The 25,819-nt window shown below is 41.0% G+C and overlaps 3 protein-coding genes and 1 long non-coding RNA gene across 4 annotated transcripts; 1 reads left to right on the top strand and 3 right to left on the bottom strand.

Annotated features, from left to right (window-relative positions):
• Positions 1-987: 987 nt before the first annotated feature.
• Positions 988-6,187, bottom strand: LOC131357983 (condensin complex subunit 1-like). The gene is made up of 6 exons (XM_058397415.1): positions 6,017-6,187; positions 5,837-5,931; positions 5,658-5,738; positions 5,280-5,463; positions 1,113-1,254; positions 988-1,040 (listed from the first exon to the last, which is right to left on the bottom strand). The coding sequence occupies exons 1-6, from the start codon at positions 6,119-6,121 to the stop codon at positions 988-990; spliced, it is 660 nt and encodes a 219-aa protein (XP_058253398.1). The 5' UTR covers positions 6,122-6,187.
• A 318-nt stretch (positions 6,188-6,505) lies between these two features.
• LOC131358224 (uncharacterized) lies at positions 6,506-10,185 on the bottom strand. Its single transcript, XR_009205361.1, has 5 exons — positions 9,824-10,185; positions 9,396-9,446; positions 7,565-7,669; positions 7,402-7,483; positions 6,506-7,278 (listed from the first exon to the last, which is right to left on the bottom strand). It is a non-coding gene; the product is annotated as an uncharacterized LOC131358224 (long non-coding RNA).
• Positions 10,186-11,526: 1,341 nt separating this feature from the next.
• Positions 11,527-14,608, top strand: LOC131357984 (uncharacterized). The gene is made up of 3 exons (XM_058397416.1): positions 11,527-11,583; positions 11,913-12,429; positions 14,503-14,608. Exons 1-3 carry the CDS (start codon positions 11,580-11,582, stop codon positions 14,606-14,608), a joined length of 627 nt encoding a protein of 208 aa, XP_058253399.1. The 5' UTR covers positions 11,527-11,579.
• A 441-nt stretch (positions 14,609-15,049) lies between these two features.
• On the bottom strand, positions 15,050-16,377 carry LOC131357986 (serine/threonine-protein kinase pim-1-like). The gene is made up of 3 exons (XM_058397417.1): positions 16,016-16,377; positions 15,748-15,924; positions 15,050-15,066 (listed from the first exon to the last, which is right to left on the bottom strand). The coding sequence occupies exons 1-3, from the start codon at positions 16,353-16,355 to the stop codon at positions 15,050-15,052; spliced, it is 534 nt and encodes a 177-aa protein (XP_058253400.1). The 5' UTR covers positions 16,356-16,377.
• Between the last annotated feature and the right edge of the window lie 9,442 nt (positions 16,378-25,819).

Consider the following 25,819-nt stretch of genomic DNA (forward strand, 5'->3'; position numbering starts at 1 on the left):
TAAAAATAGTGCCTTCAGAATGGACAGAATAAACATACACATAGAAATATAAAAACAGGGGAAAGGGTAGCAGAAACCTGGGTGATGGAACCAAAAGAAAGGCTAGTGGTGTAGATGAGTGCGTCGGGTACGTGAGATGGGGGTGGTGACCTTTGGAGTCTCACTCTCTGCCATGACAGCATCTTAAAAAAAAGAAAAAAGAAAGAAGCACAATTATGAATTTAGCTGTATGTGTCACAGATCATACACCCAGTTAACACAATATAAAACATTATACAATTATCCCACAAACAGATATAGTGACAAAAAAATAAGTCAGAATATTTCATTTTGATATAGAAAGTCAGTTCTCCCTCTGTAGCAGCTCTCTCAGTAAGGTAATATCAGATGCATGCCACTGCTATGCTGAGGACACTCAACTCATTCTCTCCTTTGCTCTCTGCTGTTCATCCATGGAGATCCATACGTTAGGATTTTGTGATCTCCCTGGACAACTCTCAGATCACAATCTGTTCACCCACCCCTGGGGTAGACCCAGACAACTAAACAGCCTTCTCACCTCACATTCCTAAACTGAGTCACACCGGTTTCTCCCTAATATCAGGAGGATTTGACCATTTCTACATTTCCATACAGGTAACTCAGGTGCTTGTTGCTATTCTGGTCCATTCTGGTGTACAGGTTTTCTCAAATTATTAAAGACTGGAGCTTTGCACTGCCATCTCACCTTCTTCCTCCTCTTCTTCGTCACTGCTAAAGGTGATGACTGTTTTGGGGCGAGCATGGGAGGTTTTGGGGGTCACCAAGTCACTGTCATCCATCTGGGATTTCCCACAACCTGCAAGATGTTATTTTCAAGATGTTATGGTGACATGCAGAATGTGTCACATTAATTACTTGCCCTGGATGAGCATTAAAGAATATAGATAAGAATATAAAGAATACACATATTTAAAAGAAGGGATAACCCCTGCCTTGTGTAGAATGTTAGTCATTCAGACGGTACCAAGAGGTGCGAAAATAAGCTGAAGTTGATGTGTCTATAAATAAACCAGGCACACAGAAAGTGTGTGAGGGAAATCATTTTGAGAAACAGCAATGTGTCATCTTACCTCGTGTTGGTCTGCGAGCACTCTTGGGCACAGGAGTGTTTTTCTGCTTTTCCAGCTGCTGCTCTCGCTCTTCATTTTCCACATCTTCCAGACCTTTTGTATGCACTGCTGTTAACTTCTTCTCAAACTCCTCTACCTGAGCCTGTGGCATTAGAGGACAGCAATAAGACATTCAATTAAATTGGAGCATAAACAGTTTAGCAAACATTTATAATCAAAATGACACTTTACATATAGTTTGAAAGGTAAGGATAATTGTAAATAGAGTGCTATGAAAATGTATTTTAAAGGTTTTTCATTATTTTGTGGTTTCCATTTTGCATTTAAACCTTTGTTTTTAAATATATGGTTTTAACAAAATCTATTCATTTTAATGGAATCACCAACATCTTGCAATCACCTCAATAACAGCATCAGCTGAAGATTATATCAGAGGTATTCAAATGTGGGTGTGTGCAGGGGAGTACAGTTAAAGACGTTAAAGAATAAATAGAATTTACCATCAGACTTATTGATTTTGCCAAAGAGCTCTAAATTTTAACTCTAGAGTACACTGGAACTCAAAAATATCCACCCCCACCGACGCAAAAACAAAATCCATCAATGTGTTCATCTTATCTTTCATTAAAAGCGTTTAGTTATTGTTAAACAAAATTAATTGGGGAAAACGAGTGTCAAATCTAACTTAAATAATTTTAATGGTAATGATTTTTGGATAGTGCTTTAAAATGTGCAGCCTATATGCGTTGATCTCCTTATCTAGCCATGGGGTCACAGTCCAGTGACTTCTGTGCCGGTGCCAAGCCCGGATAAATAGAGAGGGTTGCATCAGGAAGGGCATCCGGCGTAAAACATTGCCAAATTTAACCATGCGAATCGTCAGGACTCTAAATTTCATACCGGATCGGTCGAGGCCCGGGTTAACAACGACCGCCATCGGCGTCGTTGACCTACAGGGCACTCGTGGAAATTGGGCTACTGTTGGTCAAAGAAGTAGAGGAGGAAGGAGAGTGTGCAGACAGAGAAAGAAGAGGAAAGGTAAGAGTGTAGGACTGAGAATAGGAACTCTGAATGTTGGTGCTGTGACAGGGAAAGGTAGAGAGCTGGCTGATATGATGGAGAGAAGGAAGGTGGATATACTGTGTGTACAGGAGACCAGGTGGAAGGGTAGCAAGGCTCATAGTATAGGAGCAGGATTCAAGCTGTTTTATTATGGTGTGGATAGTAAGAGAAATGGGGTAGGTGTGGTCCTGAAGGAGGAGTTTGTGAGGAATGTTCTGGAGGTGATGAGAGTGTCAGACAGGGTGATGAGTCTGAAGTTTGAGATTGAAGGGGTGATGTTGAATGTTGTTAGTGGTTATGCCCCACAGGTAGGTTGTGAGTTAGAGGAGAAAGAGAGATTCTGGAGTGAATTAGATGAGGTGATAGAGACTATTCCAACAGGTGAGAGAGTGGTGATAGGAGCAGATTTTAATGGACATGTTGGTGAGGGGAACACAGGTGATTAGGTGGTGATGGGCAAGTTTGGAGTTAAGGAAAGGAACCTTGAAGGACAGATGGTAGTGGACTTTGCTAGGAGGATGGACATGGTTAACACTTATTTTCAGAAGAGGGAGGAGCATAGAGTGACTTACAGGAGTGGAGGTAGGAGCACACAGGTAGACTACATCCTATGTAGAAGAGGCAATCTGAAAGAGATTAGTGACTGTAAAGTGGTAGTGGGAGAGAGTGTAGCCAGACAGCATAGGATGGTGGTGTGTAGGATGACTTTGATGGTCTGTAAGCAGAGGTCAAAGATAGAGATGGAGAAGAAAACCAAGTGGTGGAAGCTGAAAAAGGAGGAATGTTGTGAGGAATTTAGACAGAAGTTGAGGCAGGCTCTGGGTGGTCAGGTAGTGCTGCCAGATGACTGGGAAACTACAGCAGAAGTGATCAGGGAGGCAGGAAGAAAGGTGCTGGGTGTGTCATCTGGAAGGAGGAAAGAAGATAAGGAGACTTGGTGGTGGAATGAGGAAGTTCAGGATAGTATTCAAAGGAAGAGGTTAGCCAAGAAGAAGTGGGACATGGACAGGACCGAAGAGAATAGACAGGAATACAAGGAGTTACAGCACAGAGTGAAGAGGGAGGTGTCTAAGGCCAAGCAGAAGGCGTATGATGAGTTGTACACTAGGTTAGACACTAGAGATGGAGAGAAGGACTTGTATAGGTTAGCTAGGCTAAGGATGTGTGGCAAGTTAGAGTTATTAAGGATAGAGATGGAAAGGTGCTCACAAGTGAGGAGAGTGTACAGAGGAGATGGAAGGAGTAGCCTGCTTTGAAGAGCTGATGAATGAGGAAAATGAGAGGGAACAAAGAGTAGAAGGGGTGAACTCTGTGGAACAGAAAGTAGATAAGATTAGAAAGGATGAAGTCAGGAAGGCTTTGAAGAGGATGAAAAGTGGAAAGGCAGTTGGTCCTGACGACATCCCGGTGGAGGTCTGGAAGTGTCTAGGAGAGGCGGCAGTGGAATTTTTAACTAGTCTGTTTAACAGGGTTTTAGAGAGTGAGAAGATGCCTGAGGAATGGAGAAGAAGTGTATTAGTGCCGATCTTTAAGAATAAGGGTGACATGCAGAGTTGCAGCAACTATAGGGGGATAAAGTTGATGAGCCATACAATGAAGCTATGGGAAAGAGTAGTGGAAGCTAGGTTAAGGAAGGTTGTGGAAATTTGTGAGCAGCAGTATGGCTTCATGCCCAGAAAGAGCACAACAGATGCAATTTTTGCTCTGAGAATGCTGATGGAGAAGTATAGGGATGGTCAGAGAGAGTTGCACTGTGTGTTTGTAGACTTGGAGAAAGCGTATGACAGGGTGCCAAGAAAAGAGCTGTGGTACTGTATGAGGAAGTCAGGAGTAGCAGAGAAGTATGTCAGAGTGGTGCTGTATGAGAGGAGCAGGACAGTGGTGAGGTGTGCTGTAGGCCAGACAGAGGAGTCCAGAGTGGAGGTGGGACTGCATCAGGGATCGGCTCTGAGCCCCTTCCTGTTTGCTATGGTGATGTCAGAGGAGGTGAGACAGGAGTTGTCAGAGGAGGTGAGACAGGAGTCTCCTTGGACAATGATGTTTGCAGATGACATTGTGATCTGTAGTGAGAGCAGGGAGCAGGTGGAGGAAAACCTGGAGAGGTGGAGGTTTGTGCTGGAGAGAAGAGGAATGAAAGTCAGTCGTAGTAAGACTGAGTACATGTGTGTGAATGACAGGGAGGGAAGTGGAACAGTAAGATTACAGGGTGAAGAGGTGAAGAAGGTACAGGAGTTTAAGTACTTGGGGTCAACAGTCCAGAGTAATGGAGAGTGTAGGAAAGAGGCAAAGAAGCGAGTGCAGGCAGGTTGGAATGGGTGGAGAGAGGTGTCGGGAGTTCTGTGTGATAGAAAAATTTCAAGGGGAAGGTGTACAGGACAGTGGTGAGACCGGCCATGCTGTACGGTTTAGAGACAGTATCACTGAGACAGAGACAGGAGTCAGAGCTGGAGGTAGCAGAGCTGAAGATGTTGAGGTTCTCTTTGGGAGTGACACGGTTGGACAGGATTAGGAATGAGTACTTCAGAGGGACAGCTCATGTTGGACGTTTGGGGGACAAAGTTAGAGAGGCCAGGTTAAGATGGTTTGGACATGTCCAGAGGAGGGAGAGTGAGTATATTGGTAGGAGAATGTTGGACATGGAGCTGCCAGGCAGGAGGAAAAGAGGAAGGCCAAAGAGGAGGTATATGGATGTAATAAATGAGGATATGAAGCGAGTGGGTATAAGTGTTGAGGATGCAGAAGATAGGGATAGGTGGAGAGAGATGATTCGCTGTGGCCACCCCTGAAGGGAAAAACTGAAAGCAGAAGAAGATATGCGTTGATCTCCTGTGGTCAGCTCAGATGCAAACAAATACAAAATACTGCAGGAGATAAACAGTAAAAGTGTCAGCAGTGTGGAACCATCTTAAAGTTTCTAACAAGCAATTAGCAATAAGACAAGCAATTTTTAAAAGCATATGTTGAAAATATACTGCATTATATTTTTAACTGTTCAGTGTTTCCACTTCTCACCCTGCAGTACTTGAGTACCAAAGTTAGGGATTTTTGGGAGGGCATGAGAAAAGTGATGAATATGCCTACATCCTTGTGTGGAGTGTGACGTACTTTAAACTGGGGCTCGGCTCTGCGGCGGAGTTTGGCCAAGATGGAGAGCAGAGGTTGGTAAACCGCATCCTCTGTAAGTTTATCACTGTAACACTCCCAGCACTCCTGTAGCTTCTTGAAGCCTCGCTCACACATGGAGAGCAGCGACAGAGATACAGCAATATCTGCCCACTGCCGCTCGGTCCTGAACAAAAACACAAACAGACAAGTGTTTATATTTTCTAACTTTAGTGAACCATTGCACCAAAGCATTATAGCTCCTGGCTAAAACATTCACATCACTACTCTACTAAATGATAACAAACTATGTACATATATTCTTTGTAATAAAGTTTTTTAGTAGAAAGGGAAATGAAAACACTGATTTTTGCTACTCACTTTGCAGTTCTGAAACGCTGACAGAGCTTCTCCACCAAGCTCTCCATCTGCCTCTCCTTAGTTATATAGGAAAACAGTTGCCTATGACAAAATGAGTACAATTAATCAATTACATATTTACAAATATATTAACCAAAAATCCAAGCAATACCAAACCAAATACCAAATTAATTTTTTACTTCATAACAGTGCTGAAGTCCTCCTCTTTCATTCCTCTCTCTGGATCGGACAGCCTACTTATAATGTCTGGCAGCAGATTATAGATGGCATTATCCTGAGAGAGGAAACCAACAACGACTAAACAAAGAAAGAGAAATAAAAAGTACATCAAGACGTACAACTCACAAATAAGTGCCTACCTTTGCAGCGAGTTCATTGAAAAAGTTGACTGCAAGGTTGTCAATATGTGGCTCAGGGTCAAGCAGGAGTGCAGCAACCTCGCTGACCTGACCTTTGACCTTCATCACATCCTTTAGCACCAACTGAGTCAGAACCGTGATGGCAGTCAGGCGCACCGACACGTTTTCGTCACACAACCTTCACAGACACATCCAATATAGAATGATAAACGACTCGTCACAAAACAACTTGCTGTGTAGTGTGCCAGAGTGCAGACTAGAATTTAATTTCAATTTATTTGTGTAGCGCTTTTAACAATGGATATCGTCTGTCTGTGGGAACAATAGTCTGTTTCGGGTGGGGAAGAAAGGGAAAAAATGGGGAAGAAGGGGAAGGAAGAAAAAAGCACACACCTAAATATGCAGTAACCTCCTAAAACTTATAAATAATGATTAAACAAAGAACACATTCAAATCAAGTCAAGTCCAGAAGCTTTTATTGTCCTTTTGACCACATATAGCTGATGCAGTACACAGTGAAATGAGACAACGTTTCTCCAGGACCCTGGTGCTACATAAACAACACAACAACATATAATTACAAAACAACACAGAGAGCTAAGGACAGAAAGTAAGCTGTCCTAGCTACATAAAGTACATCGTGTGCAACTTGGTGCAAACAGTGCAAGACAAAAGACAGTGCAAAGAGACAATACAGTACGTATAGCAGCAGTTGAATAATGTGCAAATACAATTCAAATAATAGATGACATGTAGCCTAACAATAAATACAGGAACAAATTATAAAATAGCAATATATTAAACTATAAACAAAAGAGAAAAATAATATTTAAACATCAAATATTTCAATATAAAATATACATATAACTTTGTAAGAATACAAGCGCTATATGCAACATATCTATATTTTCTTAATTTTATTGAGCAACTGCTTTTGTCATCGTCTCTGTCAATGGACAATAAATTCTGGCCTTGTCCTGGCTATGTCCAGTTGCTGATGTCCACACTTTCTGCAAGTGTTGGCCTTCCACTCACCTAATGTATGCACGTAGTTGACGTGGCACAGGTGGTTGAATGCTGTTGGAGGAACACGTCTCGGCTGATGGACCATCACGTAGGGTGGAGTGCTGCTGGGCTGGGGAGTGCTGGTTGCCGAGGGTCCAGGGTCCATGTCCAGAGTCCGAATGTGGGTTCGGCGTGGGGACCGTGCTTGATAGAAGTGCTGGGCTCGATGGGAACAGCACCAGCTTGCGCCGGTATGCCTAAAACAACATGATGGAAAAAATATACATTAACAGTCTACATATATGGCAGTAAAATTTAAGCAATGGGTAAACAGTTTAGGAGAGATATTTCAGATATAATATACTGAGATATTTACATACCAAATTCTCCTCCATAACTTGAGTGGGAGAATCTGAAGAAAAGTGATGAGTGTCCACAGGCCTGCACTGGACATTTACTTATCTGTAACATTAAAAAAACACTGTCAGTTGACACGCAACCTATAGATTACATGGTATGGCTTTATGTCTTTTCTATACATACCCTCTGTTGAGGAGCAGGTCTGTCCCCAGCTGCAGAGGGACACACACCTGTGCTGGAAAACTGCCATGGCCTTACGAGATTTTTGAGGCTTCAGTAGTCGAAAATCTGTGAAAGTTAAATTCAGCAAGCTAAACTGAATAATAATTAAATCATAATGTACAATAATTCAAAAAATCGAAACGAATTAAAATGAACAACATGCAATTCTGTACAATTACCAGCCCTCTTAGATTGTAAATCGTAAATAATAACACTATAATAATAGTGCACTGTGATGTATAATAACAGTAAACTATGATGTAAAAAAAAGCAAATATTGGTAAAAAGGGATATAGTTCATTAACAAAAGCATTCCGGATTATAGTATTGGACAAATTTATGTTAGTAATAGAAACTCCATTCACCAATAGCCGAGGAAGATGAGGTGTTACATTATTTTCAGATAAACTCCAAGATATCTGAACTATAGACTGTGGGATAGCTTTGATGATGTTATCATATTGTTTTCTGTCAAATAAATTAAATTTGGAACTAAAAGTTTCAAAAGACATTTGCATGACAGACCATATTCCTTTCTCCCACCAGTTTTTGTAGAATATAGATTTGTTCCTAAACACAACATATCTACAGTTCCATAGAGGGACATTATGAGGACTCAAATTATGCTTATAGATCATTTTCCAATAAAGTAAGACCTGTTGATGAAACACTGATAACTTAACAGGGTCATAATCACATCTAAGGAAAAAAATGGATACCTCCAACTTTCATAAATATTTGGCTAGGGATATGAAACCAAAAACTATTTTCATTTTTCAAAAAGGATTTTTGCCAGTTTGTCTTAATCATACCATTAATACACTCAATGTCAAGGGCTTTTAGTCCCCCTAACTGTGCTATTTGTGTCTTTATAAATTAATTTAACTAGATTAATAAAGTTTTCTCCAAAACCAAGTAATTCTAAAGTACGAAAATAAATTTGTGTTCAATCATGTCAAAAGCCTTAAAAAATCTAGAAATAAAATGAAACAATCTTCGATTAAATAATTATAATCCAGTAAGTCAAGCACAAGTCGTATATTATTGTGAATTGAGCGGCCTTTCAAAAAACCTGACTGTGTCTCTGAAATAATCTGTGAAACTCCAATTTTTAATCTGTTTGAATAAATATGAGTTAAAACTTTAATAGTCATTATTAAGCAGAGTTATGGGCCGTGTTTGAGATTGTCTATTCATTTTGGATTTTTTCCAGGTTTAGGGATGAGAGTGATAATCCCTTGGTTCATAGTAGTTGGAAGAATATGGGATTCAGATATTTCTTTCAACATATGAAAAACAAGGTCTTTAATAAATATCCAAAAATGCCTATAGAAGTTACTCGTCAATCCATCTGAACCAGGCGATTTGTGTAATGATAAATAATTCATTGCTTTTTCAAGAAGCGTTTCATCTCAATCTCAGTTCTTCACTGATGTATGTGATATCCCGGAGGTCATGTGATGTCCAGTAAGATGTGTTACCATGGTGAAAGTACACCAGTTTGAAGGATCAGTTACCTTTAGCTCACATTATGTTACTTGATCGATTTATAATGAATATGTTGTTGCTTATATGTGATTTGATGTAATCTAGTTATTGACCCTAACTGTCTGATTGGGGTGGGGGTGTTGACTTATGAAAGTAGTCAGGAACAGTAACTAATGCAGCATCTAGGATTCTTATACCAGAAAATGACAGCAAGGTGCATTAGTTTTGCATAGTTTTGGTCTTTAAATCAATTGTAAACAGGACTTTATTGCTACTATCACAGCAGTCAAGTAAGGTTACTTACAACGGTGATGTACAAGTCCGAGCCGTCCTTACGGAGGTGTTTAATGGCAACCTACAAACAAAACAAAAACAAAACACCCCTGTGAAGTGTAGCAGTGGACAGATGGAAAACTTTCAAAAAGGTGAGGGAGGAAGGTGCGAACAGAACAGTGAAAAAGGTGGGACAAATAACACGTGGGGAAAACAGAAACGAGATCACGTGACCCAGAAATCATAAACACAAGCTTAAAACTAGTGCCGGGATTAATGAAGTTTTATCTAATCTTATCTTAGGGATGCCCTACAATGAAATGACAACCAGAGAAAGTTTTTGGAGAAAGTGCACATGCAAAAATCTGGACAATGCTCATGTCATTAACCTCATTAACCCTCTACAGTTCATGTATTGTGTTGACCAGTGCAATCTGCAGGATTTGCACAGGCATTTACCTGCTGTCCATCTTTCCTACGAACACCTTCGTACACTGATCCAAAGCCTCCACTCCCCAGCAGATTTCTGATGGTGTACAGATCGAGATATCTCTGTGCTAAAGAAAACAAATTAAAAAAAAGACACAAAATGAGCCTCGTGTTTGTTGTCCTCTTCTGTGTGTATGTAACGCGCTGAGTTAGCATTAACGTAAGGGATCGCTCGCCTAACTCAAGTTGCAGCAGAAATCACACGAAGCTCACACAGGTCGCATTTCACATCTCGAGGGGTTTTTATTTTTTATCAGCGACAGCGTTATTTATTTAAAGAAGACAAATTAAATGAGCAACAGAAATGAAAATAAAAACATCGGAGCCGCACTCATGCTCGCGGCTCACGTGACTGCAGGCTGACCACAACACAAAAAAACAAAATGGCGTCCTGCTCTTAAAGGAGCCACAGCTTATTTCACTCGTTACAGGTGAAATGGTCAGTAATAAATCAGTGGTTTATTTCGTGTATGTGTTTTTGTTTCTTTTTATACAACAGCACAATCTTATCACAGCATTCTGATCATGGGTAGAAAAGCCAGTTGTTACTTATATAAAAAACAGCTTTCGTATCTACCTCAGATATACACTGCGGTCAAAAGAATTGACCACAACATTAACATCCCAGAGTTTCCATCATTTTCTTTTTTCTTTTTCTTTTCAAGCAAAAGCCATTTGCTGTTATTGCTTAACTAGCCTGAAATAGTGAATACTTAAGCATCGGCTAGTCACGTGACTGTCACATGATCGTACTGCACTGAGAGAGTTGTGGTCAGTCAGTATTGTCCTGTTCATCATGTTCATGTGTTTGTCAGCTTGATAGGACCATACAAATTTGTGTATCTTATATTAGAGCATTTAAAATTTAGTGCTTTGAGTACAATTCACTCACCTGTTAGTGGGTGGGATATATTAGGCAGTAAGTGAACATTTTGTCCTCAAAGTTGATGTGTTAGAAGCAGGACAAATGGACCTGTGTAAGGATTTGAGGCAGTGTCATGCTTTGGGCAATGTTCTGCTGGGAAACCTTGGGTCCTGCCATCCATGTGGATGTTGACACGTTCCACCTACCTAAGCATTGTTGCAGACCATGTACACCCTTTCATGGAAACGGTATTCCCTGATGACTGTGGCCTCTTTCAGCAGGGTAATTGTCGGAACTCAGAGCCCCCTCCGAGTGGACATATCACCGGGTGGAATTTTTAGATTGTGTCTATTTCTCTTAGCTTTCCATAATCTTACCCAATGAACTCAATAAACTATAAAAACTTAGCCAAAATAAAGGAGATCTCAGTCAGCAGATGAGAAGATGCAGGTTTCTTTATTCAGCCATGCAGTCAACAACATGCATTTATGAAGAGAGCAGCTGGTTTATAAAATCCCTGAGAAATTCCCCTCTACTTATACTACTTATACCCCAATATTTAAATATTTCCAGCAATTTCCCATTATATTCAATGTATGGCTACATAATTTACATACTTTTGCCATTTCCCATTATTTTCCTACTTGTACCGATACCGCCCCTAAATTAATATCATCCTCCCCTTGATGACGTCAATTTTTCCTCCTCTCAAGTTTCCCTTGTTTTCAGGCTATGTCAGCAGTTTTCATGAAAAAATAGCGCTTACTTATAAACGCTGCTTCCTTATCAACTTCATTTGACCGCAGCCTCCCAAGCTGCTTCCTCGGATCATCCCGACCTCATACGCTGCCTTCCACAACTATGTGTAAGTACCCTGACCTCTTCCTCTGTGTCATATTGACATTTCTTTATCTGCTTGATCTAAGTTAGATGCGTTTCTAATTTTTAAATAAGCCTTCCCATTATGCTGTCTCATATCCTTCCCGCCAATGCTCTTCACTACCATAGACCAAGTCACACTGCCCTAACAGTCTACCACTGCCCTGTCAACCCAAGGCAAGAGTTTCCTCTTGCCTTAGTGCATATTCTGGGCCTTGAGCTTTTAAGCGTTTCACTCGTATTGTCTGCTAAGCTTTATTTAAGATTACATAGTCACACAATATGCACCTCACTCATCCCTATTTTCCCTTCTAGCTCAGTCAGCCTGCCGTGCTATCTTCCGAAGAAGTCCCAGGGGTGCTCTGCGACGCTGTCGCCAGTATCAGCTGTCTTGCCTGGCTACTGAGCTTACTGGTTTCCTGGAACACCTATCTGACACCTCCATCCCCGAGTCCCCTCACCTTACTCACCATATCGTGAGAGATGCCGTCTGTCTCGATCAGAGCACCCAATTTCACCCCAAAACCTGTGATCAGTCTACTCAGACCCTCTACTGGCATTGGACACGCACTACCTCTCAAGGCATCCAGACTATTGAGATCTCTTCTGATGATTCTTCTTCTGACTCTTCTTCACCTCCTAACTCTCCTGATGTTCCCCAACGTTCTCCTGGCTTTGTGCCTTTGCTTTACAGTATTCACAATATTCCCCAATCTTCTCCTGTCTATTCGCCTCCAGTTTCTCCCACTGATTACTCTCCCACTTTTCCTCAGGAACCGGAGGTCCCTTCTTCTACAGCTGACCCTCCGGTCCCACTGATCCCACTGGATAGGCTGACTGACTGAGCTGTAACTCCTAATGTTTCAATAAATTTCTCTTTCCTTCTTCCTGTCTCAGTGTGCTTATTACAACAGTATACTAATATTAATGGTTTTGCATGTTTATTATAAAGGTTATACATGATTATTATAAATTTGCATTAATCAAAGCCAGCTACTAGTCAATAGCTAAATATTTTGGATAGGTAAACACTACTGATAAGCAGGGTATTGCTATCTTAAAGCTAGGCATATAATTTTCTCCAACATAATGCACCGTGCCACAAAGCCCAAATGGTTCAGGAATGGTTTGATGAGCACAACAATGAGTTTGAGGTGTTGACTTGGCCTCCAAATTCCCCAGATCTCAATCCAATCCAGCATCTGTGGGATGTGCTGGACAAACAAGTCCGATCCATGGAGGCCTGACCTTGCAACTTACAGGACTTTAAAGATCTGCTGCTAACATCTTGGTGCCAGATACCACAGCATACCTTCAAGGATCAAGTGGAGTCCATGCCTCGATAGGTCAGGGCTGTTTTGGCAGCAAAAGGGGGACCAACACAATATTAAGCAGGTGGTCATAATGTTATGCCTGATCAGTGTATATGATACTGTATGTAAACGGTTTTAGAAGACGTTTGTTTTTAGCTGGTCAAACAACACGGAAAAATCTGGAAAAGGCGCAGATTAAGATGAAAAAGCTTTTTGATCGCCAGTCTGAAAAGCGTGTATTTAATCCTGGGGATCATGTTCTGGCATTGCTTCCGTTCGTGTATTCTCCGTTCTGTGTGAAATTTGTGGGACCCTATACTGTTGTGCGTGCACTGTCTGATCTTAATTATGAAATCGCAACTCCAGACAGAAAGAAAATAACCCAAGTCTGTCATGTAAATTTACTGAAACCTTTTTTCTCCCGCGATTGTCAACCAACTGATGTTAAATCATCCGCTCCGGTTAGTCGTGTGACAGATGGGATGGGTCAGTCTTTGGTATAGGAGAGATTAAGGTTGTAGACGATGCTGTAATACAACCTCGACTGAAAAATTCTGAGACCTTGAAAGATTTCTTGTCTCATTTATCCGTTTTGCAGCAAGCAGAGTTGTCACAGCTGATACGCGAGTTTACGTCATTGTTTGGGGATCTTCCATCAAAAACTCATTTAATAGAGCACGACGTGGATGTGGGTGATGCTTCACCTCTACATCAGCACTTTTATCACGTCCCTTTTGAAAAACGTCTAAAGTTGGAGTCAGAGATTCAGTATATGCTGAAGAATAACATTGCAAAACCATCTTGTTTGAGTTGGGCCTCGCGTGTTTATTGGTTAGTAAACCAGATGGAACGTTCAGGTTTTGTACGGACTATCGAAAAATTAATAAATCACCAAACCTGACGCTTTTCCCTCCCGAGAATGGAGGATTGCGTTGACCAAGTGGGCTCGGCAATGTATGTTAGTAAATTTGATTTACTTAAAGGATATTGGCAGGTGCCTTCGAAACCTCGGGCACAGGAAATTACTGCTTTTATAACTTCCTCAGGGTTGTACTCCTATTCTGTCATGAGCTTTGGTTTACGCAACGCTCCAGCTACATTTCAGAGATTAATGAATCGTGTAGTCTCTGGTTTGGAAGGCTGCGTGGTCTATTTGGACGACGTTATAGTTTATAGCGATAGCTGGGATCAGCACTTCACACGGGTACGAGATTTATTTCGGCGTTTAGTGGAGGCTAATTTGACGGTGAACTTGGCTAAATGTGATTTTGCACAGGCAACGGGTTCTTACTTGGGAAACGAGGTGGGCCAAGGTGTGGTGTGCCCTTTGCATGCTAAAATAAGCGTGATAGATAATTTCCCTACCCCTTGTGATAAAAAAGAGCTCATGAGGTTTATTGGGATGGCCAGTTACTATCACAGTTTTTGTCCCAATTTTTCATCGGTCATCTGTTCATTGACTAATATTTTAAAGAACTCTGCTAAGTTTGAGTGGACCCCACGTTGTTAAAAGGCGTTTGAGAAAATGAAGCTGTTGTTGACTGCTGCTCCTGTTAGCAGCTCCCCAAAGTGGTCTTGTGTTTGAGATTCAGGTTGACGCCGGTCAGGTGGGAGCATGAGCTGTTCTTCTCCAGACTCATTCTGGTGGTATTGGTCACCGTAACTGAAGAACAGATCCTTGAAGAATATCTGAAGTAATCCTGTTGCTAATAAGCACATTAGCATTATGTATGTGTGAGGTTTCACATGCGATGTTTATAAGGAAACTGAATTGAAGCCTGATCACATTGCCTTGTGCAAGTAAGCTTTCTTATGTTCAGCAGAAAAAGACCTCGGTGTGATTACTGACTCTTTCGTCTTTCATTCGAAGCTCATGTGCACACATGGACAAAATTGTTGGTACCCTTCCGTTAAAGAAAGAAAAACCCACAATGGACAGTGAAATAACTTGAAAAGTAATGATGAATAAAATTGTACTGAAAATTGACAAATGAAAATCAGACAATGCTTTTGAACTCGAAAAGATTGACACGTTCAACTAAAGTGTGTCCTATAATTAGCATCACAGGTGTCTTCACACTTGTAGTCAGTCAGTCTGCCTGTTTAAAGGGTGAAAAGTAGTCACTGTGCTGTTTGGTATCATGGTGCGCACCACACTGAACACGGAGCACAGAAAGCTAAGGAGAGAGTTGTCTCAGGAGATTAGAAGGAAAATTATAGACAAGCATGTTAAAGGCCATCTCCAAACAGCTTGATATTCCTCTGACTACAGTTGCACATTACTCAGAAGCTTAAGGTCCACTGGACTGTGTCCAACCTTCCTGGATGTGACCACAAGAAGAAAATTTATGACAAATTGAAGAGGCAGATAACTCTAACCCTAACGCTAACGCTAACCCAGCTTAGGCTGGAGTGAAAGTGGAACATGCAACAGGACAATGATCCATGGCTAAATAAGAAAATAATTGGTGCTACAATGGAATTTATTTATATATACACATTTATTTGTGTATACAGTATATACATTTATATATACATTCATGTTTGGTTGTTTCTTTCTTTCGAGGGTCTTCAACAGCTCCGCCTTCACTCAGATCCTTCACCAGATTTAAACCATTCATGGCTTAGGATGTCTTCAAATGCGGGCCGACATTCAGGTTCCAAGTCCAGGCACCGATTTATCAGATTGTGGCAACCTGTGTGCAGTGATGAGATATTATAGCTAGTGCTTTGACATTTAGATAGATATTAATATTATTCAAAAATCAATTCATCTTGTAATGCCAGTTTCACAAACTTCAGCAGTTCTAAATGGTGATGCTTCTACATTTCCTCACCTTCAGACACGCCGGGAGCGAAGTACATCTTCCTGTAAAAGATGTCGTCCTCATTATGGAAGGGCATGTGTCCGCAGACCAGGTAAAAAAGGAGAACTCCCAGACTCCAAATGGTGGCAGGATATCCGAAATACTCTCCATCGCACACCCACTCAGGTGGAGAGATACTCCAAGTTCCTGAGCAAAAAAGAGAGAAGGAGCACCGTCAGCACTGTTGAAACTTCACTTCGTTCTCTTTGATTCTGTCTCCTACCTATTATGCACTTACCTTCATATTCTGTGTAGGGCGTGTCAGAGAGCAGAGCTCCACAGCCAAAGTCGATTAACTTCACATCCAGCGTGTCAGGGTTGATGAGAAGGTTCTCCGCCTTGATGTCACCATGGAAAACACCGGCTTGACAGCAGTGGCGAGCGGCTTTAACCACCTGGCTCATGATTTTCTGAGCCAGTGCTTCTGACAATCTGCCGTCGTGATGTTTAAGGAACTGCTGGAGGTCCATGCATGGGCTGGGTCGCTCCAGGACCAAGATGTAGCAATCGGACATCTCGAACCATTCAATCAACTCCAGCACATTGTCACAAGGAAGCGGCTTGGAGACCTTTTTCATTAGTGCAACTTCCAGGGGAAGGCTGCTTGTTTCTCCAGGCTGAAATACGAACAGATACAGTTAGTCCTGGACTGGAGCGAATTCTTCTAATCTACTGAATCAGAGATGATACAATACGAAGGTATGAACTGGTAATGATTCAGATATCTATTATGGATGATAGGGAATACAATCTGAATGTGAACTCTAAGTTGAAGGTAAATAGTTTAGGATTATTTTAGTAGGACTGAGTAAAGGACACATCATTTGGTCTATCAGGTGGGTGTTATTTGGACTCTATGTCGTCTATGCAGAAGAATCTCAGAAGTAGTTTACTTACAATGGTGATGAACTTATCGTCTGCTTTTTTCTCCACATATTTCAGTGCAACCTGTTCAGACATAAAGAAACATGCACATTCTTATTGTAAAACATGAACAGAACATATACAATTCATAATTTCTACAGAGTTGTGATCAGAATTAAAATGAATCTATTCCAATAGGCTTCAGACTGGCTTAGCCTCATACTCCCATTTTGCCAACAGTTTGCTGCAATTCTCACTTTGCAGATGATTGACACTAAATAATGCGGTTTCTTTACGTTGACATACATACATAGTTCAGTTACTAAACAGTTCCCTGCAAAAATTATGATTTTTTAACTCGGCTGTTCTGACATAGTGTGTTTTATTTTTGCCCCAGACAATCAGGCAAGTGTTATTGTTTAACCCTGGGATTGTCCCTCAGGGACATCGATCATTTTTCAAACGCTTAACAATGGTTACTAAGTGCAAATGGACTGTAGATGTCATGCACAGTCTAATGACCTGCTTGCCATCAGCATTACGGATTCCCGCACGGACTGTCCCGAAGCCTCCTTCACCCAGCATCTCTCCCGGGGTGTACAACGACTCAAACACCTCTGTTAAACAAACAGACCATCATTCAAATCAAGCTGAAATAAGAAAATCTGCAGAAAAGTTATACATTCACTAGCAACACATTACAGCAACATTTTTGGAAATGGTGGATTCTAACATACCCCATGGCGTGATGATGTTCTCAGGAAGAGGACACAGGTTCTGTACCAGAAAAAAGTATTGTACATACTTAATTCACACGTCATAAATCATACTGGATATGCCTAATATTTGACTGCATGTAATGCAAACACATCTTCAGAAATGAATTAAACAGAAACAGCCTTCACTTTCCTAGAATAGAAGAGTGAAATGAACGTGTTCTACATATTTCTTAGCGTTATTTTTGAGCTGAACATTTCTATAGCCACAGATTACTTTGTGTGTTAATGGGTTGTTAGCTTTACTTCTAGATGATCTCATTGAAAACTATTTTATCAAGGATAATCTCTTTTATTTTGAACCTCTATGTGATTAGATTTGTGTAATCTCATATAATCAGGTAAGCACACCAATCTCTGTTACTGAGCAGTACAAGCCATGTAATCTGGACTAGTATAGCATGTTTCTGCTCGATATATTACGGTCTAATCTCTTCTCACTGACTCACCTTGACATTCTTCTTAGGTTCCTCAAACCACTGGTGGCTGAGGATTTGCTCGTACGTTGGGCGCGAGTGAGGATATAGCTCCAGACACCACTGGATCAGGTCACGGCAACCTGTGTGTAGTGATGAGAGAGACATTTAGTCAGACATTCTAGATTTTGGAAAATCAATTAATATGATTCATTTATTGTGAAAGGCAAGTTTTCCAACATTACTATACATATCTAAACTTGATGTGTTTGGACTTTCTCACCTTCGGACAGGTCGTTAGCAAAGTGCAAGTCCCGGGCAACGATGTCCTTCTCGCACCAGAAGGGCAGTTCTCCACATACCATGTCAAACAGTAGAACTCCCAGACTCCAGACGGTAGCATGATCACCCATATACTCGCCCTCACATATCCACTCAGGTGGGAAGTAAACTCTAGTTCCTGAGTGAAAAAGAGAGAAGGAGCAACGTCACAAAAATGGTTCTCCACTGCATGTTTTTATTCTTTCCAAGACCTATGATGTGCTTACCTGCATAATATCTGTAGGGGGTGTCCTGCAGCAAATCACCACAGCCAAAGTCTATCAGCTTCAGCTGGTGTGTGTCGGTGTTGATGAGAATATTCTCCGGCTTGATGTCACGGTGCAGGACACCACATTCAGAGCAGTGGCGAGCGGCCTGAACCACCTGACGCATGATGTGTTTTGCCAGTGATTCAGACAGTCGCCCTTTGTGACCTTTTAGGAATTTTCGGAGGTCTGTGCAGGGGATTGGTCTCTCCAGGATCAAGATGAAGCAGTCCGACATCTCGAACCACTCGATCAGCTCCAAGACATTTTCATGGCAATATGGCTTGGACACCATTTGCATTAAAGCAACTTCCAGAGGAAGGCTGTTTGTCTCTCCAGGCTGAAATATAAACAGACACACTTAGCATGGGTGCGGCGTGATTAGGTCTAAATTATGGTAAACAGAAATGTTACAGTATAAAAGGCTTGGATTAGTAATTGACACATAATTCCACACATAACCTCAGAAGTAAAGGAAGTTTACTTACAATGGTGATGAAAGCTTCATTCATTTCCTTCCCCACGTATTTAATGGCAACCTGTTCGCATATACAACACAATTACATTCTTATAGAAAACCTCACTAAGACATATAAGTTGTGATGAATTGTGTCGATTAGTGCAAATGAACTGTAGATGTGCAGTCCGCTTACCTGTTTTCCGTCAGCATTACGGACTCCTGCACAGACGCTCCCGAAGCCTCCTTCACCCAGCAGCTCTCCCGGAGTGTACAGGGACTCAAACACCTCTGTTAAACAAATATACAATCATTCAGTAACAAATAAGAAGTGTGTCGTCTTGAAAAATCAATCTGAAATCATCTTTTCAGCTACCTAAGCTCTGATCCCTTCTGTCTCTTACCCAAAGACTAACGTACACTTTATATAAATATGACCATATTAAATTCAAACCTTTTAATAAACCTTTTCAGGCAAAATATATGAAGCTGATTAGACTGTTTTGGCCCAGTGTAATGTGTTAAAGATCTGACAGACGTGTGCTAAAAATCTTTACCGGACTTTAAATCATTACTGTAAATTCTTTGCTGTGTGATTCTTTAGGTACAGTTTTATGTCCAAATGGTGGATGAACATACCCCATGGTGTAATGTGGCCTTCCTGACGTGGACGCTGGAGACTGAACATCTCACTAGTCATGAGGCCACGTTCGGAGTTCTTCAGCTTATACACTCCGTCCGCGTACAGCTGACGAAGGTTTACCAGCCACTCCGGTTCTTCTTCCTTCCCTTGGTGTAGCTTCTCAGACAGCTACGAGACAGACAGGGAAAATAAACCGACTAAATATTTTGTATATAAAACCTTGGAATCATTTTACAAGCATCAATAATCATATTTACCGCAATGGTCATTTTCATCGTGGTCTTGGTGATTTGCCGTGGTAAAGTAGCAATTGCTGTAGCGATGGCCTTGCAGTACTCGAGGGCTTGGTCGAAAAGGCCGAGCTCGGCTAGCCTGCTGGCGTGATAGCACTTGAAGATCTAAGACAGACGGAATCATTCCATCTTAGCAAAAAAGTTCATCCTTAAATTTGGTAAAAAGAATATTAAAAAGGAATAAAAAGAGAAATTCTAACTTGGAAATTTGGCTGGGGAAGCCCTGTGGTCAGCGAGCATATGTATTCATACACCTCCGTTCGTTCAATTGCTTCCCTTATGGCTGATTGCCTGATTGGCAGACTGTACAAAGAGAAAAGTGTCTTAGTAGCAAGTCAGAAGAATAATCATACCCAAGCGCTCTCACACACAAACACACACACACAATACCTGTTACAGCCAATGAGCTCAAAGCTGGGGCTCTGTAAAATCTGCAACTCCTCCGTTGCAGCTACGTAGCACAGCTGTGCAGCATAGGTCAGTCCTCTGGAGTCTGCAGATGAAAGACCAAACATGCATATAAGGATTTGGGTCAGTGCAACAGTCCAGAGTTCATGATCCGATCACAACATGTGGAGTTCCTAGAATATTGTTTATGTTATCCATACCAAGGTCCTGTCCCATTTGAATCAGAGCATCCAATATCTCGTCTTCTGGGTCGGCAGAGCACAAAAGTTTCGCCAGCGAAAGACACCAGCTATCTTGGTTCTTAACCGCTCTCTGTAGATGGAATTGGCACATTAGACAGCAAAAAATAAAGCAAAAACAACACAAAAAGTAGACAGATGGTGATGCTGATGCATTAATAAACAAAGGTATAGCTAATATAACATATTACAACATAAAATGACAAGTTTATACCCTTTTCTTCAGAAGCCTGTAGTTCTTGAAAAGGACAGTTGCAGCATCTGCCAGCTCTGCTTTCTGTAAAAGAAACATGCTTAACTTCCATCACTACTCTAGACACAGTATATTTATTCATGCTGACAAATTTAGCTTATTAAATCTCTTGCTGCTTTTATTGTGAGTAATTTTGCTGTGAAAGTCAACTAAAACGCTTACTCCATTTTTGCTGCAACGCAGCTCCATCATCTTCCAGAAGAAATAGGTCTCCTTCTGGTCAGGTTCCTCCACCTTTTGTAGGCACTCCTGGGATTTCCTCTGGATAAAACGCATCACGTCCTCCATCTGGATCTTACTGCTGTAATGGATGGATACAGATTATTGAACATACACCTTGACCAGCTGATGATATGTTTCCAAACATTCCTGCTGAATGTTCAGTTTGTGTGTGTGTGTGTGTGTGTTATCTCAGAGGAGAAATAAGCACTCACCTCATCAGAGGACCCGGAAAAGAGATGTTCTCCCCATCAGACAGGTAGTTGTCATCACCTTGTAAGAGGTTGCTTTCTCTCTCATGATGAGGAATTTGAACAGCAGGGTTGCTCTGCATTTTCTTGTCCACTGTCATTTTTGTTAATTTTGTTATTGACTGTGGAACACCATAAATACATTTGGTTATTTATTTATTTGCTTTTTGTTTTTTATATAATTCAACTTGTGTTTAAATTATTTTGTCCACCTCTGGACAAATTCATCAGACTCGCAGACGATATTTGCTTAAAGTAATTGAAAAAAAAAATGATGTGCTGATTCATCAATTTTTTATAGTCAGATGTGAGTGAGGACATAAAAAGACTTTCTGATATGTAATTTCAATACAAAACAATTGAACTGAATAGCAGTTAGGGGATATACACTGATCAGGCATAACATTATGACCACTGACAGGTGAAGTGATTATCTCCTCATCATGGCACCTGTTAGTGGGTGGGATATATTAGGCAGCACGTGAACATTCTGTCCTCAAAGTTGATGTGTTAGAAGCAGGAAAAATGGGCAAGCGTAAGGATTTGAGCGAGTTTGACAAGGGACAAATTGTTATGGCTAGACGACTGGATCAGAGCATCTCCAAAACTGTAGCTCTTGTGAGGTATTCCCGGTCTGCAGTGGTCAGTATCTATCAAAAGTAGTCCAAGGAAGGAACAGTGGTGAACCGGCGACAGGGTCATGGGCGGCCAAGGCTCACTGATGCACGTGGGGAGCGAAGGCTGGCCCGTGTGATCCGATCCAACAGACGAGCTACTGTTGCTCAATTTGCTGAAGAAGTTAATGCTGGTTCTGATAGAAAGGTGTCAGAATACACAGTGCATCACAGTTTGTTGTGTACGGGGCTGCATAGCCACAGACCAGTCAGGGTGCCCATGCTGACCCCGGTATACAGCCAAAAGTGCCAACGATGGGCATATGAGCATCAGAACTGGACCAGGGAGCAATGAAAGAAGATGGCCTGGTCTGATGAATCACGTTTTCTTTTACATCACGTGGATGGCCGGGTGCGTGTGCATCACTTACCTGTTGAACACATGGCACCAAGATGCACTATGGGAAGAAGGCAAGCCGGCGGAGACAATGTCATGATTTGGACAATGTCCTGCTGGGAAACCTTGTGTCCTGAGATCCACGTGGATGTTACTTTGACCCGTACCACCCACCTAAGCATCGTCACAGACCATGTACACCCTTTCATGGAAACGTTATTTCCTGACGCCTGTGGCCTCTTTCAGCAGGATAACGTGACACAATGCCACAAAGCAAAAATGGTTCAGGAATAGTTTGGGTTTGAGGTGTTGACTTGGCCTCCAAATTCCCCAGATCTCAGTCCAATCAAGCTTTTGTGGGATGTGCTGGACAAACAAGTCCGATCCATGGAGGCCTCACCTCACAACTTAGAGGACTTAAAGGATCTGCTGCTAACATCTTTTGTGCCAGATCCAACAGCACACCTTCAGGGATCTAGTGGAGTTCATGCCAAAAGGGGGACCAACACTACCAATGTTAGGCAGGTGGTCATAATGTTATGCCTGAAAACGTCTACAGCTCATTACAGGTCGAATACAAACTATTCTACTTTGGGTTGTAGCAAGTTTGATAAACAGCTGCTTGCCTCTTTCTGCTTTGTGTAGATCTATATTATCTTATATTACTTATATTATTATCGTATATCTTATAGAGCTTATATTACTTTAAAGCTGAGACTTTCTCAGCTTTCTTCCCTCTCTCCTCTGCACAGGATGTTCACCTGTGTCCATAATAAATCCATGAGGCTGAACACGGGGAAACGAGTAGCTTAGCGGATTTTACTCAAGATTAAACCATTTAGCATAAGAAAAAAGTGTAAGACATGCTATACAATATGTAATATTATTTTTTAACTCACTTTCCTGAAGGTTTTATACTTTAGGCTCAAGAAACAGAGCAAATCAGTGTAGACAGTCCCAGCATATTTTTCCATGTTTCACACAATATATTTCCTCTATTCGATCACAATTTCTCTTCCCTACTTAACACACTAACACTCTTCATACCTCAGCAGACGTAGCTTCCACCTCTCCTACTTCTCCTACTTTTTATAGCAAGATTTTAGTCGCGATGTAGTCACTGCAAAGTAGCTCACTCACGTTAAGTAGACACTGAGACAACTTTCTTTCAGCAGTCCTGATATAAAGTACTGGTCGTTATGACAACAGCAACGTTTGCAGGCTTATGACGCTCTATAGTTCTGATCAAGGCTGTTACGTCACACACGATATTCTGCATCAAATTCTGTCACCTGGACGACAAGATTTATAAAAAAAAAAAAAAAAAAGGAGGGGGCGGGGCGGGGTGTGTGTTGGGGGCGGGGTTGGTTGGGGGTCAGTTCTTAAATATCCCAGTGTCCTGTGCAAAACTTATACAGTATTAATGCACACACCTAATCTGGTCTAGATCACCAGTCTACATCAGACCTGACCTGAATCAACAAGATTTAATAGAAATATATTTCAAACAACAAGAGTGAGATCAGCTTCCCGAAAAAGAAAGATAATGTAACTTCATATTTTTCCCCCCTTTCATTTAAATAGTTTCAAGTAGCTCACAGAAGAGCTGGTGAATAACAATAGTCACATTTGCACAATTTTATTTCATATTCTACTTTTCATTTTTGGCCTAGGATGAGTTTTCTCTCTGAACTTAATATACTTTTATTACAAATGACACACACACACACACACTACAATTAAACTGTTTATTTTGTTAATATGAAGCAGTAATGATTCTCTAGCTTCTAGCATCTGGTACAGTATTAAAGGTGTGTTCAATAAAACCTCCAAACATTTGGAACAATAAAACATTAACCATGTACAATTTGACACACAAACACAGTTTGATGTGGAATAGCTTTATAAAAGGGCATTTTGTCATTTAATATTGCAGTAGGAGTTGCTCAGACATAAATGTAAAAGTGATATCAAACAAAGGAACAAAAAAAAACATACATATCCATCCATCCATCCATCCATCCATCGTGTTTTTGTAGGTGCTCAGGATAGCTCTCTGAAGCTCTGGGATCTGAGGAAGCTGATGAACTTTAAGACAATTACTTTGGATAATAACTATGAGGTTTGTTATTATTATACAAGTGTTGGTTTGCTGATATGTTGCCATGTGTACTGCAATTGTTTTTACTAAATCACAAACAAATTGAAATAATCAGATCATTAAGTGCAATGAACCAGTATCAGCCTTTTCATTTCCTCCTTCTCCTCTTCCTCCTGTTGACCTGCAGGTGAAGTCTCTGGTGTTTGACCAGAGCAGAACGTATCTGTCTGTTGGAGGGTCTGATATTCGAGTGTACATTTGCAAACAGTGGACTGAGGTTCTCAACTTCACTGGTGAGTGCGGCAGCTTTACTGTTATACATTTATATCATGTGTTAAGTGTCCATGCTTCCCATAAACAATTGTTTTCAGCTTTTAAAATGAATAACTGATTGAAAATGTTGATTGGGTCTTTCTCCTCTCTTTTCCTCTTTGCTTTCTATAGATCACTCAGGTTTGGGTAACTGGCGAGCATGCTCAGTTCCTGTCCTCTACTGACATGGACAGAAGCCTCAAATTCTACAGCCTGTAGGACATCAGGAGAAACTGATGAAATGAAATGAGAGAGATAGGAGTTATGTTTTAGTCCATGATCCCATTCTAGTGTATAAGGAAGAAGCTAACCATCATGGTTTTGCAGCCTCTGTCTCGCAGATGAAAATGGACGTCGAAATGATTTCCATATACGAATACACTGTAGTGATAAGTGAACACATTCTCTGCTGTCTCTAATCAATCATATGGTTTTCTCATGAGAACCGCTTAAAGATTTTTAGTAGCTATGAATAATAACTTGGTTTATATTATTTTGGTATATTTTTATAATAATTCTGGTTTTGTCAACCTTTTATTTTCCTGCTCTGTATTTCTAGGGCTCCCTTTTCCTGACTTAGTGGTGTTGCTGTTAGTCTCTTGTGCCTAATCTTTTGTACCCTGCCATGAGCTGAAAACAGAGAAGAATGCAAATTAGATTTCAATAAAGACTTGATGTTTTTAATGACTGGTGTTCAAGTGTATGATGTGAATTATCACGTTTCACACTAATATTGTGTTAACGTTTCATCTGATATTATATTATACTGTAGTCTTACAAGGGTACATAATAAAAGGGCTACAAGGGTAATAAGTAATACATATATATACACTATGTTGCCAAACATTTGAGGACACCCCTCCAAATCACTGAATTCAGGGGACAGGGCTGGGCCCCTTAGTTCCAGTGAAAGGAACTCTTAATGCTTCAGTATACCAAGACATTTTGGACAATTTTATGCTTTGTGGGAACAGTTTGGGGATGACCCCTTCCTGTTCCAACATGACTGCAAACCAGTGCACAAAGCAAGGTCCATAAAGACATGGGTGAGTGAGTTTGGTGTGGAGGAACTTCACAGAGTCCTGACCTCAACCTGATAGAACATCTTTGGGATGAATTAGAGCGGAGACACACATCAGTGCCTGACCTCACAAATGCTCTTCCAGTGGAATGGTCAAAATTCCCATAAAAACACTCCTAAACTCCTAAAAC

This window comes from Hemibagrus wyckioides, linkage group LG08, assembly GCF_019097595.1.
Source record: "Hemibagrus wyckioides isolate EC202008001 linkage group LG08, SWU_Hwy_1.0, whole genome shotgun sequence".
In the NCBI taxonomy this organism is placed as follows: domain Eukaryota; kingdom Metazoa; phylum Chordata; class Actinopteri; order Siluriformes; family Bagridae; genus Hemibagrus; species Hemibagrus wyckioides.